This window comes from Agelaius tricolor, unplaced genomic scaffold (genome assembly GCF_023055355.1).
Source record: "Agelaius tricolor isolate 1412-34295 unplaced genomic scaffold, bAgeTri1.0.p SCAF_1, whole genome shotgun sequence".
NCBI lineage: Eukaryota > Metazoa > Chordata > Aves > Passeriformes > Icteridae > Agelaius > Agelaius tricolor.
Window position 1 is genome coordinate 12,604,575 of NW_027269261.1, and position 14,965 is coordinate 12,619,539.

Genomic DNA, 14,965 nt, shown 5'->3' on the forward strand with positions numbered 1-14,965 from the left:
TGGTTGAAACTGTGACAGCATCTGGCAGTCATTTCAGCAGGTGTTTGTATGATGATATTAATACTACACACGCACTCTTCCAAATTTGTTTATTGACTTTTATGCTTCTATCATCAACAAATGTGATTATAATGCTTTTTATGTGTGTTACTGCCTGATACTGTTACATTTTAAAATAGGGTTTTTCAAAATATTTTGGAGACACTGTATTTTAAAACAGATATTTCTGCTCTAAAGCAGATGTATGTTGAAGTGTTTTTTAGGGAAGGATTTTCAAAACAGAGCTGTGGCAGTCTGATTTAAGAGTTTTTTGCTCAGGGAAGGGCAGTGTGCAGTGTTGAAGAAGTATTACTTTGTGAGCAGCATCTCTCTGAAGGCTCCCAGTGTAGCTGCCTTAGTCTGCTCAGGGCTTTCAGGGAGCATCTGGAAGGCTAAAACCAAGCACCAAGGCTATTGCTCAAAGAGGTCACCCAAGGCCTTCAGGTTCCCTGGTACTGTTTCACTTGGCAGTAACTACACAGGCTGCATCTGGAAAAATAGGATCAGTTGTTAGTCCTGAAGTGTCAGAAATTCATGCAGAAGCCCCTCAGAAGTGTGGCAAAAACTGCTGGTGAGAGACATCACAGTACCCTTCCCTTGTCTTCCTTGGTGTTCAGATGGAAAAAGGAAGATTTTAATTCTTCTGGTGCCTGCTGGGAGTGTGTGCATATCCCTTATTGTCATCTGTGCTGGAAGAGCAATCTTTTAGTAGGACACACTGCAAGAATATGAATATATTTCTGTTCTGCTTAGCCAGTCCTTCAGTGTTTCAGCCAAACTGACCTTTCCTTCCGTTTTACCCCACAGGCTTCTGCTGTCTCTTTCCAGCAGTAATATTTCTCTCCTTTCTGGCCTCTATGGGTGGTGTTCTGAGGACCTGACTGGATTTTATCTCTGCCCTTTCCATCACCTACTGAGAGAACAAAATTCTCTGCTTTGCTTTCTATTTTTTCCCCCTGTTATTTTTGCTTATTATGCTGTTGCTGTATTTCATGTGGCAATTTTGAACCATTGTACTGACCGTCCAGAGCTGGGGGAAAATCCCAGCTGTTCTGACAGTCATCTTGGGTCTTCAATGCAAAATAGGGGGGAGCAGGGGGAGCTTGAGACACCATGCTTGAAGTCCCCAGGTAGTTTCTGGGGGATATTAGTGACAGTAATCATAATTACTGTATCAAATCTAAAATAGAAACAAGGGCTGCAGAATCGATCCCTGCTGCAGTGTCTGAGTACATTTGGGTGTTTTGCTGTGGGGCTGGTGATGGTGCCTGAATTCCTGCTGGCAGGGCCTGCTTCACACCCACGGCTGCTTTTCTGCTCTGGTGTGCCAGGCAAGGCTGGGAGCTCTCCTGTAGCAGCTTCTGTCTGCTGCCTGCCTTGTTAATTGAGAGAGTGTTTTCCATCAGAGATGCAAGGAAACGGGTAAAACCGAGTGACTGAGCTGTGAGTGTGCACTGAGTCTGCTCTGAGGTCACTGCCCTCCCACAGGCAGTGATCCCCACGCTGGGCCAGGCATGCCTTCACAGGAAAATTCACTGCAGTTCATCTATCAGTGTTCTTTAGGCTTTTTGCAGAATTCATAAATACTTATCCTTCCTAGGTAGTGAAGTGATCAGATGTGAGGTGTACCTGGGAAGCAGCAGGCAGGGAGTGTGAGCCAGCTTCCAGCTGAAGTTTTGGAGGTGGCTCTCTTTTAAAAAGTGGTGGGTCTTGATAGAAATTTCACAGTTCATTTCTGTCCTTAAGAGCTGTGCTGTTGGTGGTTCTTCCCAGATATGTGGTCTTGTGGCTGTGCTGAGCTGCACCAGCTGTTGGGCTGGCTGAAGGCTGATCATGGAGGTACTTGCAGGTTAATTTTCAGGTGGATTAATGAGCTGATGAAGCTCTCCTGTATTGCTCTGAGAGCCTGTGTGGAGGTGTACGCATCACCAGTGAACTTCATCTTTGCACAGCTTCTGTCCTCTATTTGGATCTTGTGGCAGTGTTGTGATCTCTAATGGTTCATGGCAAGGTTGCCATTTATAAATACCTGCTAAGGAAGGGGAAAAACAGTTTGGGGTTTTGGTGGCTTTTTTTCACTGATGTAGCAGCTCAGGCTGCATGGTATGTATAATCCAATATAAGCACAATGTTTTGTAATTTATGATCAAAAACCCCAAACCAGAAACCCTTAGGAAAATCATGAGATTAAGATTTTGAAATGTGCATGAGTCACTTCAGAATTGCATTGCTTTGTTTTTCAAACAGACTGCTTTAGTATTGGGAGTTTTATTGGTGGCATATTGGGTTCTTTTTTGTGTTGTGTTGTTTTGGTTTTTTTTTACATTAGTCTCTTCAACCTAATGTATTCAGGAAAACTGCTGGCTCTGTGGCATTGCTTTTATGGCTATTATTTTCACATCTCATTTTGCCCAGCTTAAGAAGAAAAAGACAATTAAAATGGAAAGGAAATGCAGAATTGTTTTCTCACAGTTAAGCATCTGCAGAAAGTATATATTTTTCTTAAGTGGAGTTGGTTTAATTTATTTTCTAGATGCTTTTTGTTCTGGCCTTTTTAAAATTCTTGCAGCTTTATAATGTAATGTTAGTTATAGGGCATGCAGTGATGAGTAATTATTTCTTGCTTGTTTCAAGTATGTTCCATAAATATATGAACAGGGAAAATTGAAACTAATGAATCAAAGCCTTTAGAATTATACTCATGACACTTTCTGCACTTCTTTTTTAAAGGGCATGGAGAAAATATGCTCTTACTTTTTCAAGTGTAATTTAGGTGAAGAGAATGTATGTATTTAAAGCTGCCTCCATTTTACAGAAGCTTTTGTGTGCTGGCCTAAGCTGTTCCCAAAATGTTTGAGGAAAAGTCAGTCTTGAGTTTTGTACTAAGTGCTATGTTTACTAAAGGATTTCTTGATAACATTTAGTTAATAATTGACACTTCAGCGTTCCTCGTTCTGCTGATTGTGTTAGGTAAAAAATTTGAAGTAATGAGGTGATTGAGTTAGCATAGTGAATTAAATACTTACAGAGAAACCAAAAGTCTCGGTTTTTGCTTTTTGTTAATCTGCTTTGGTGTAGCTGCTGTGTGTGTATGGAGAAAGTACACATGAAGGAACTTAGATTTGTATGCTGTGATATTCTGACCTTTTTTTTTTTTACTAGAAGTACTCTGCTCTCTAGCACTTCCTCCCCACCCTTCTGATTATGTACTTGCCTGAAAATTTCTGTAGCATTTCCCTGGTATAAAGCAAAACTACAATTCCAAGTATCAAATTTCTTTTTTTGTTTGCAGATGATGATGTACCTGCAGATATGGTTGCAGAAGAATCAGGTCCTGGTGCACAAAACAGCCCGTACCAACTTCGCAGAAAAACTCTTCTACCTAAAAGAACAGCTTGTCCTACGAAGAGCAGTATGGAGGTAACTTCTTTGTGTTTAATTGTACAGCAAGGGTTACTGTTTCAAGAATATGAAACTAGTTAGTATTTTTCTTAAGTTATCTAATGACTGCACTAATTCTAATTTATTTTATTAAAGGGTGCCTCTACTTCAGCTACTGAAAACTTTGGTCACCGAGCAAAACGTGCTAGAGTATCTGGGAAATCCCAGGATTTATCAGGTAATAACTTTTGTGCAAAAAAAAGGGCAAGGGAGAAGGAGTTAGAGACATTTTAATGTCACACATTCTCCCACGCAGATTGTCCCTAAACTATTTTTCTGTGTATTCTCCAACTAAGAAACAGTAGTGGGGAAAAAATACCAAAACAAAACTCCAGGCTTGTTCTGATGTTGAAATTTGGTAGCATGGTTTTAATCAGAATTTTTTGATTCTGATCCTTTGTTCTGTCTGCTTCATTGCAGGTATGTTTTGGTTTGTTTTTTTTTATTCTCATAGTGCTGTGTAGTTGTACCTAAGCTGCTGCTAGGAGCAATAATACTGCAGTGCTTAATTACCATTTCTCATATTGATGGCATTGTTCCATTGCATTTTTAGGGGTAGTCTGGATATGTCACCATAGCACTTCATTGTGGAGAGAGGGAGAGACCTGGTGTGTTTGTAAATAAAAACCAGATATACCTGCATACATAATGTATGGAGGTTTTTGCACACATCTACAGTAAATGTACGTTGTATGATAAACACACATCTGGTACATGTGTATGTAACTGTATTGTGTGTATTTTATTTGTGTGCACACACTTTGCAGATGTATACAGGCATACACCCCCTTCTTGTTCTCTTTTCTGTGTAGTTTTTCAGTCTCTCTGCTTCTATTATTTTTTGTCTCCTGACACACTCTTCAGTTCCAGGAGATCTGCTGTCACTTTTGCCTGGAAAATCAACACCAGCGCTTGCCAACTCCCATCGATGTGGTTTCTCCTGCTTTTCTTGCTTCTGTTTTTTTTAGTCCATGTCTCCCTTAATATTGTGAATTAAAGCTGAGCAGCTGGCACAAGACTTTGGGTCTGTTTTCATGTCTTCTGTTGAGGTCTGCTCTTTCTGGCTTCTCATTTTCTCCATAGCATAGTTTGTTGTCCTTTTTTGTCCTTTTCCCCCTTTGTTTTATTCTCCCCCTCTTTGATCAACTCTCTAACTTCAGCAGCTGTTTAAGAACCATTTAACTTCAGATTTATATTTTTGAAATAGCCAGAACCAATTGGACATAACCCTGTGTCATTTTTCGTTGATTCATTTCCTGATTTGCTCTCTGGAGCTTTGTGCAGAATTGTCTTGTCACAGACTTTGTTTCTCTTGACATTTCTTAGGTTTTTCTTCCATTTCTTTCACTCTTTGCTGTGTTTGTCGTTGTGCTTTTACTCTCCCCATTTCTTTAGTGAAAGTGTGTAACTTTCCAACATGAATGACACTGATTTCCTGAGGAATTCTGCACACTTTCACTGTGCATTCCATTTGTTAGATTCTTGAGCTCATGTGGGGATTGTGGAGGCTCCTCCAGCATGGAATTGACAGAGGAATCACTGTAAACAGTGATTTTACAATTTTACTTTTAAGAACATGTTCAAACCAGTTGCAATGTAAGAAAGGAGTGTCCTCCTCAAACCATTTTCTATTAATCTCTTTCCCAGTATGGGTGACAGTTATTTTTTATTCTCCCTGTTGAATTTCTAAGAGATTCCTCTAAATTTTTTTCAAATGTTGATTCTGGTGAGATTTATTTTAACACACAGTCCCCTTCACCTCATGTCTTTTTGTTGGCATAGGTAATGATAGCTATTGTAACTGAGTTGTGGGTGTGAGGCTTCTTGGATTGTCATGAGTGGTGACTGTGTATTGTCATCTGAGCTGTACACGTGTTTATTTTAGACCTGCAGATTAAACGATGGCAAGGGACTAGAAATACAGGAAGATTTCTTGGTGGAAAACCATTCCTTGTTGTACAGACTCTGAGTGGAGGAAAATTCAGTGAAGTTGAAAGGAGAAATGCCAGTCAACTAGAGTTTCCAACTGGAGTGGAGCCAGGAGTCGGAAAAACGTGTATTTTAATACAGATTTCAGAGTTAGTTCTGCTGGGAGTGCTGCTATTTTAAATTTCTCTTTTCACTGAACTATAGATTTGCAGTACATTCTGAGACTTGAGGTTACTGGCTCACACACTGATTGTTTTGTACACTAGGAACATGCATAAGTTTACAGAACTTACTGACTTTTTAAATTGATTTTTTTTCTTTTCCTATTGATTTCCTAGGATCCTTTCCCAAGAACAATACATGCTATGTTTCTGACATATTTCTGCTTCTTAAGAAGAAAAGATTTTTACTAAATACATCCCTGTGGAGCAAAAGAATTTGTCTCCATCTTCTCCACTAAAATGGACAAAAAAGGCAACCATATAAGACATAATTTACACTTTTGGATTCTTGGGATGGCATTCTTTGTCTTTGTACAAAGAAGGAAATTCACTTTCAGGCAGCTTTCCCTGCTCTTTGTCTTGGTATTACTTTGCTAGTCCCTATCAGCTAAATGATCAAAACTGAAACTGAATTAGCTTTGTGAATATCCTGTGGAAACTGAATGACATAACTAGTTGTGTTTCTGACTTTCAGATGTGCAGTATAGTAAAACTTACTAAATTATAAATAGTTCAACTGTCAGCTTAGAGTAGGGCAAAGATAAAGATTGATGATGACCTCTCACACTTCATTTTTATTTTTACTCTTGCCTGGTTTTGACACTTATTTGGAAAACTGGTTGGGGTTCTTCTAATATGAGTATGCATTTTGTCCATTACCTTGACTTCATCAATAGGCATGGAAGTGTCAGGAGTAGGAACATATAAATGCTTCTGATCCGGTGGCCAGACAAGCCTTTTAAAACTGTTTTGGCTCATTTTTGTAAACTGAGAGGAAGAACACATTGATTACATCCTTGCTTTGACACATTACTAAAAGATATCCAGGATGTGAAGTGTGGATTTATAGAACAAAAGCATGTTGGTCTCTCTTGGATACAGAGAAGTCTTCACATTAAGAGGCAAATTAGCTTTTTCAAATTATACTGGAGAATTTCACTTGGTAATCACTGTATCAGTGATTTGAGTGGAGAAATCTTAAATCAACCCCTGCTTAATTGAGCAGAAGGGCAATTTAAATGAAATTGCTCACTTCTACAAGATTTTGAATAAAGCTGAGTGAGGATAGCAAACACCGGTAAAATCATCATCTTCATTTTGAATGCACTGCCTAGGTTTCCAAGTAAATGCAACTTGAAAAATTGCAGGGGCAAGAAGGTTAATTGAGGCTTTAAAACTTTTATTATTATTTTTATTTCAAGTGTTTTGACACTTTCTCAAAGTTGCTCCTTGTCCCTTGCAATAAGGAAACACATCTGGATTTCAATTTTGATTTTGAAATCGAGCATAGGGAAGAAAACAGGAGTATGAAGTTTGGAGCAGTGGGAAGGCACCGTGTTAATGAACTTCTCCATTCAAGAAAAAATTATTCAAGGTCCTAACATAGATAAAGGAAGAAAAAAACCTGCAATTTGTTTCTGGAAGTAACTGTATGCCTCAGGGATTTGTGTTAAAAGGAGAAGACAGGTCTCGGAAATCTTGGGAAGATTCATTGTTTTGCATCTGCAGTATAAGATTTCAGCTTTCAGTAAGGCAGTAGAAGACTACATCTAACTGGAAAGCTACCAGAAAAATCTTAATTCAGAAGCAATGTCCAATTATCTTGTGATGCATTTCAAGAGTAATTAGGACTGTAGAACAAACTGCTCCTGCCTGTTTGACCCTTTATACTTCCAGTGGAAAAAAACCTTTTTAAAAACCATTGATAATTTTTTTTTTTTAACCAGCATTGATAATGCATGTAACGTTTTTTGGTGATGTACAACCATGTTCCCTTACTGGCTGCTGTTAAGCTCTTCAGGCTTCAGCCCCCCCCCAGGTGTTTCTTGAGCAGAAGGCCTTTCCAGACTACTTGCATTTTGTAAGTTTTACCAACTTACTGGATTCAGCCTGGCTCATAAGGCTTTGTTTTGTTTTGTTTTTTCTTGAATAAAAATAATTTTGTAGTCTGCCATTAATGCTGTTGCAGAAGAGAACTGTCTTGGCCAACTTCTGGGTATTCATTCCTTTTTCTTTCCCTGTGCCCCATGCTAGCAGTTCTGTAGCTTGCAATGGATTAAAGCAAGGAGCTGATCATAAAAATCTAGAGGAGAAATAGGATGCTGTGGGAGCAAGTAGCTGTGGGCATGTGGAGTGGTGACCCTTACCACTTTGGCACAGCATAGATTTTTGTTGGATTGAAGTGGCACATACCTATAGTTGAGGGCTGTAAACTGTGATACTGCTGTGAGCAGCTGTCAACTGCATAAATACATCAATACATAAAGTGCATCTCTGGCATCTGAGGTGAAATTGGCACTCTGGAATCACTAAGGGGGCATTCACAGGATGGCACAAAAAGGAACGCTTTCAGGGAAGGTGCTGCAATCTAAGGAATATTTCAGAATTTCTTCTACGTGGTCTGATCGGAGGTGTAAGCATGACACCCTGGAAAAATCACTTCTGTCACAGTACACAGGTTCTGGTGATATGATCTGCAGACCCCAGTTTAAGGTGGGGTAAAAAAGTCACAGTTTGGTGCCTGCAGTTTCTGTCTTCTCCATCTTACAGCTGAAAATAACATTTATTTGTGCTGTCTTGCCCAGGGGAATCCTGGGGCAGTTTGTTTTGTTTATATGTGAAATCTCACATGGATGTTATTTTTCAGAATGTTATTCCCTCGTATTTAGTAGGTCATCTTCCTTAAGGTCACTTCAGTAGGCTTCTTGTAGCAGCCAAAATGACAGTCTTGTTGCTCCTTAGGCTCAGGTGCTAAGAAAATCTGATGTGAGGGGCATTACATGATTACATGGATGTAGTTGTGCTGTGAATTTAGCAGGCACAAACTCTGAATGCCTTGCATACAAATGCTCTAAACTTTGGAAGCTGCTCTGTGTGGCTGTGCCTTTAGGATCATAGAGAGGATGCTGAAGGCATTAGCCAAAGAAGTGACCTTTGCAAGCAGAACTCACCTGCTCTGAGGGTTCCTCCCCAGGAGGGTCTGGTGACAACACAAACTGCAGGCAGGGCTTTCCCAAAGGATCTGTTGTTTGTGGAGTGTCCATAGCAGGGTTTAACAAAGTGCACTCCTGTCTCCACACAATGGCATGGGAATGCAACTTTCTCCAGCCTCTCTGAAGAAATGCATCTGGCAAGACTAATACTTCTTCTGCTTTAGATTTTTCATTTTAAAAGGAGGAGCATAAATGGGAGTAAGGGGAAGGAGGAGACTTGGGAGTTATTGATGGCTGTTGATTTCCTACATCCCAGATGTCCTCTTTCCCTAATGTGTTCATTGTGGGAGAACAAGGAAGTCTTCCTAGTAGTTTTTCCAGAGAGTGACTATTTCTGATTAAATTCTTTTGTGTTTGAAAACATTTGCAGACATTTTGGCTTTGGGATTGCATTATTATTATTGTATAGATAATGTGGGTTAATTGAACCACAATGAAGCTAATAGCAGTGAGAAGCCAGCATTTCTGGAACATGCACAGTAGCCTGCTTAACATCTGCACTTCTTTGCAGAATGATTCCTCCAATAGAAAAGATGGAATAAGAAGTTTGGAATGAGGACTTGAAGTCTGTAACTTCAAGTTACAGATTTTTTGCCTTTGGTTTTAGAAGAAACAAGCTTTAATAAAAGGCTGCCTTGAGATAATTGACATTTTAAAGGGGAACCTTTCAAGTGACAAGTTGCTAATCTTTTGGAGTCAGAATTTGAACTCAATAGTATGTCAATAACCTTGTATTGATTACTGTTTAATAGCAGCACCTGCAGAGCAGTATCTTCAGGAAAAGTTGCCAGATGAAGTGGTTCTAAAGATCTTCTCCTACCTGCTGGAGCAGGATCTCTGTAGAGCAGCTTGTGTGTGTAAACGCTTCAGTGAGCTGGCTAATGATCCAATTTTGTGGTAAGTGAAAAGCTATTCCTCATTATCTTGAGAAATACTAGATGTGCTGCTCAAGATGCCAGTACAATAGAAAGATTGAAATGCTGGTTACAATTAGTTGAAGGAAAACCAGTTGTATTTTATTATGTCTGATTTAGTTAAGCATTATTTTTGTATTATATGTATTAAACACTAAAACTTGACTCTCTGGAAGGGTAGATACTAGTTAAACAATGCCTGTTTTAAAAAAATCAATTCCTTCAGTTGCCATTCCTTCTTCCCCCTTTAACCTTTTTTAGGCTACTGTGGGGATTGTGTTACTTCACACAGAAGGAACAAAACATTTCTTCAACTTAGATGTGAGCTTTGTCTAGTGTTACTTAAATGGGGTTTTTGTTTGGTTTGAGTTTTGTTTGTTTTGTTTAATGGTTGAATACTTGGGTTGTTTTCTCATATGAGTCTGGTTTACTCCCGGGTTATTGAGAGTTTTAATAAATGGGAACTAAATTTGTACTTTTTTATAAGGGAAAAAACCAACATATTTCTTAAGCTGCTTTGATTTAAAAGTAAAGATTAAGACTAAAAGAAGAATAATAAAATAACATCACAGAACTAGCCTGTATTCCTGTCCTAAAGACAGCTTTGGGGATGTCTTGTCAGATGAATTACAACTTCTGTGATTCGGTGTCATCCTGTAAGTCTGGGCTTAGTATCAGCAGGCTCAGACACTGCAATTATTTGCATTCTGGCACTAATGAAAAGAATCCAACTGCTGTGTGCTGTTTTCTTCTTTTTAAACCACTGTAATTTGTTCACTGATGAACTCTTTGGAATACAGTGCATCACTTGTTCTCACTGAATGCATTTCTCAGCCTTTTTTTGGCAAGGTGAGGAAGAGGTGGTGGCATGCTTGGTCTTAAGTTTTGTTATACTTGTGCTACTAGTTTTTGTAAGTGTTAATGCTGTAGTTAATGTACAGTTTGATTCACAAATAGTGTATGTAACTGCTTAAGTTTCATAATGAAAATTGCATACTGAAAACTTTTTCTCTTGGCTTATAAAACACATACAAATTTTAGTCAGAAAAACACAAAAGTCAGTACAGCAAAAAAATTGGTTTTAAGTGGTAGGTGCTGATCTTGGTTTTATTCACAGTCACTGGCAAATTCTTCTCAGAAAAACCCCAGGTTTTAGCCTTTAGTTTTATATTAAAATGGAAGATTAAAAGGAAAATTAAAATTAATTTTCTCTTCTGCTCAGGAAAAGATTGTATATGGAAGTATTTGAGTACACTCGTCCAATGATGCATCCTGAACCTGGTAAATTTTATCAGATTAATCCAGAAGAATATGAGCATCCAAATCCCTGGAAAGAAAGCTTCCAGCAGCTGGTAACAGTTTTATTCATTTATATTCAAATTCATGGGTATTTATAAAAGTAAAAACACACACTTCTGAAATGTGGCTGACAAACAGTAATTACCTTGGGTTTAGACTTCAAAATCCTTGTGGTGTTGTGCAGTAGGGGGAATTCAGAAGTTATTTCCTGTTTTGAGGCACACTTTAGGGAGACACCACATGGTAAAGTAGAGTCCTTGAGTATCCAGATCCGCTGTTTTGGGTTTTGCATTACTGAAATTTTGTGTACAAGATTGTCATGGTCTGAGACTCACAGTGTGAAAGATGCTGTTGAATATCTTACTAAACCAATGTATATGGTGAACCAAACACATATACGTAATGCCACTTGGGCTAAATAGTGATTTACAGCTGGCCTGACTGGAGGCAAACAACTTTCCTTTAAGGAATGTGATTGCACCTCTGATCCAAAATTTCAAAGGTACTGAAGGAAAGGCTGGGCATGATCATAGGAAAACATAAGTAAAGGAAATAAACATCAATGTGAGTGTACCACACAATGCCATATGTTGTTGGTTAGTGAATTTCTGAAGTGCATTGAGGACAAATGCTGGACTTGGCTTCTTTTAGTACTCAATCACTAGTGAAGGTATGGGATTCTCTTTTCCTCACCATATGAATGCAGTTTTTTTGGCTAGCTGCTAGAGAATCAAGAGATGGAAGTAAGGACAGCTCTTGTGGAATGCTTCAGGTGTATGAGGTTTTCAGTCAGGTTCAAGGCTTATGGCTGTGTAAGTAGTTGGACTCTTGGCTTAGTTGATCATTCTCTTAGGCTCAGACACTTCTTGGTGTTGCCATTTCAAATTGTGTGCCTAGAGTGGGAGGTCAGTATATGACCTTACTTTCTGGGACAAATTGATACCAGCAAATGGCTTGTTAATTAGGGAATTAGTGGATCTCCTGTCAGTGCATTCAGGCCCACCTGTCTGCAAGCTTCTCACAAACTCTCTTCCTTCTTTTAGTACAAAGGAGCACATGTAAAGCCAGGTTTTGCTGAACACTTCTACAGTAATCCTGCAAGATACAAAGGAAGAGAAAATATGCTGGTATGTTCATACAGCAGTTCTTAAAACTATTTATATATCTATGTAAATGGAAATGGACATTACTCTAAATCTGTTCCTTTTCTTCTAGTATTATGACACCATTGAGGATGCTCTTGGTGGAGTTCAAGAAGCTCATTTTGATGGACTTATCTTTGTTCACTCTGGTATATATACTGATGAATGGATATATATAGAATCTCCAATCACCATGATTGGTGCAGGTATGTAAACTGGGAGCATCACTGTCTCAAACTTGTGTTCATTACCATGATACTCAGGTATATTAAATATCCAGTATAAATGCCCATCTTCTTCCATCTGCCTAGCAAATAAGTAGTTTTTGTACAAGTATCACTAACTCAAAAGTAGCTGAGGCTTCAGACTGAAGTGCTGTTGTCTGCTTGCTAGTTCTCAGAATAACTTAAATTATCTTTTTATTTCATTATGAGAAAAAAAAATGGAATTTGTCAGAAAGCTTATTCAGTAATAGGACTGCAGTTGAAACTTTTACATTCATACATATATATATATATATATATATATATATATATATATATATATATATATATATAAAAAACCCATCTCCAGAGTAGAAACCAGCAGTGACAACAAGCCCAAATTAGTATCTGTCCCATTTTCTTCAGTATCATAATTCCATCTTGAGGAAGGAAATGAGAGCATCCAGCAGAAAGATTCTGAGACTGGAGGTTCTTCCTCTGTTCTCTGCCAACTGTTCCTCTGAGCAGGAATCTTTATGGAGAAGGAAATAAGACTTGGAGAATAGGAAGGGTTTAGGAAGTTAATATAATATACCAGGCTGCCCATTGTGATACTTGTGGAGCTGCTTGCTTTTCATGTCACTACTAGGAGCATGCCAATTCCCAGTAGTATGTCACTGGTGGGAATTCAGGCTGTATTACTGTCTGGTAGAGATTTTGGTTAAGGTGTCTCAGACCTCTTGCTCCTGTGGTGATCTAGAAGGGAATTACCTGCTGTTTTGTGGTTTTGAGAAGCTGTCTCTCTGGTTAGTTTGGTTTAATGGGTTGTGGGTTTTATCAAGGGTGGTGGGTTTGGGGTTTTTGTTTGTAAGGGTGGGGGTTTTTGTTTGCTTTGGTGGGTGTATTTCCTACAGATATGTTCTTTGTTTTGCAAAGTCTCTCTTTTTGGGTATTTAACTGTTCTCCATACCAACTGTTTTGTTCTTGAGTGTGACTGTTCTGGCACTTCTTGCCTGGGTTTTGCAGCCTTGGCAAGGAGAATGGTTTTGAGCAATGCAGGCAGATTGTTCCAGTGTTATTCTGAAAAATTGTCCCCACAGATCTGCAAGATGTGGCTGTGTTAGTATGAGAGTTTGTCAGTTTGTGACTGCATTTCTGGAGCTAACATTCTGAACATGCCCACTTACATTGCTTTGGTCTGTGTTGTGGAGAGCTTTTGGAGGACAAACTGGATTCCTTTTGGATGAGACTAATTTACAAGACATGTTCCTGGAATACTCTTACTGCCCTTCTGTAGCCAGTGTGTGTTCAGTCCTGGGACTTCAGGACCTGGGGAGGATAGTGCAGAGTCAGTCCCTTCTCCCCTCCCTTCCTGCAGCATGTGCTGGGGGTGCCTGATCCTGAGCTCTGGTTCCCTCTGTGGTACCACTCCTGTGTTAGGCTGCTGTGCTTGCTGATGGAGATGTGGCCACAGACAAATAACCCTTGGCTTCTGTTTCACAGAAGAGAGGATTACAGTAAAAATAGGGCAGGTCATATTCATGAAGTGTTTAAAATCCAGAGAAATTGGATCAGCACTGTCCTAAAATATAAAATTTCCCAGTCACTTCATGACACTTGAAATTATATCTTGAATATCTGGGTAAACTTCTGCATCTTCTCTGTCTCCTTTTAAGTTTTGAAAAGCCATCTGCTTTCCCTTCCTCTGGAATTAGCCTAAGTTATTCAGGAAAACAGTTATCTTAAGTACAGTCCTTTAAAAGCCAGGGATCTTTATTGTGTATTTTTGTAACAGAATAGCTGTCTTGGGGAACAAAACCTCCAAGAGGAATCCAGCAATGCTAGATGTATTTATATTTCAGTTTTTGGCATTGCTGACTTCACTTCCTCAGACTTTCTCTTCTGAATGGTGAGTGACATTGTAGAGAGAGTCAATTTTCATTTGACTGGAAAAGAAAACAAATTAAAGTGAACCGCTAAGCCTTGGAGAACTACCTCTTCTCTGTTCAGTCTGGCATGCTTTGCAGAATGGTGGGATTAAGGCAGCACCAAACCTCTCTGCATTTCTACTCAAATTTCTTTAATAGTTTATTCTTCTGGCTTCAGAAGAAGCACAACATTATTAGAAAGGCAGCTTAACATACCTTGGAAGAAGCTTCTGCTTCATCACATAAGCAAAATGTGCTTACAGAATAATGCTTTTTGTTTTTTGGTGGGTGGTTTTTTTGGGTTTTATTTGGGGGGGGGGGAATGTTTTTTTTTTGTTCTATTTAATTTTGGGGTTATTTCTTGCCCTAAATCTGAGGGAAAGAGTTGGTTCTAAAGGAAGGCTTTGGAAGTATTACTAGTACTCTGGCATATCTGAATTGCCAAGAAAGAAGCAAGAGAAGAGGTTCTGTAAGAAAATTGTCTCATCTGGTTCAGCAGACAGAAATACCTTTGGATTTTTAAAAAGGATTCTGTTTTTCAGGGTTGGAGAGGGGGGTGTTTGCTGCAGGAATAGGAGCCTTCTATGGAGTGTTCATCTCACTCAAGACACAAAATCTCTCAGTTGCTGAGTTTCAACAGTTGTACAGACGTGTCCTGATCTGAGAATCTTCACTTAATGTGTATTTTCAGAGCTACAGCTTTCATTTTTTCCCTTCATTTTCCATTTGATTTAAATAATATGCAAGTAAATGAAAATGGATTATCAAAAGATCCTTCAGTCAAGAAAAAAAATTATTAAAGCCAATAGGAATGGTTATTGTCATTTTAAGGTTGGAAAGATCTAAAATTGTAAGA

At 38.8% G+C, this 14,965-nt stretch overlaps 1 protein-coding gene across 2 annotated transcripts in view; it reads left to right on the forward strand.

Annotated features, from left to right (window-relative positions):
• The window catches only part of FBXO11 (F-box protein 11), a 70,911-nt gene that overhangs the window by 31,520 nt on the left and 24,426 nt on the right, over positions 1 to 14,965 (forward strand). Inside the window, exons 2-7 of one of the 2 annotated variants that reach the window (XM_071423297.1) lie at positions 3,332 to 3,459; positions 3,577 to 3,658; positions 9,376 to 9,520; positions 10,760 to 10,889; positions 11,880 to 11,963; positions 12,052 to 12,184. In XM_071423297.1, the coding sequence (XP_071279398.1) occupies positions 3,332 to 3,459; positions 3,577 to 3,658; positions 9,376 to 9,520; positions 10,760 to 10,889; positions 11,880 to 11,963; positions 12,052 to 12,184 (702 nt within the window). The remainder of the gene's footprint in view (positions 1 to 3,331; positions 3,460 to 3,576; positions 3,659 to 9,375; positions 9,521 to 10,759; positions 10,890 to 11,879; positions 11,964 to 12,051; positions 12,185 to 14,965) is intronic. The other variant, XM_071423302.1, reaches the window with a different exon arrangement.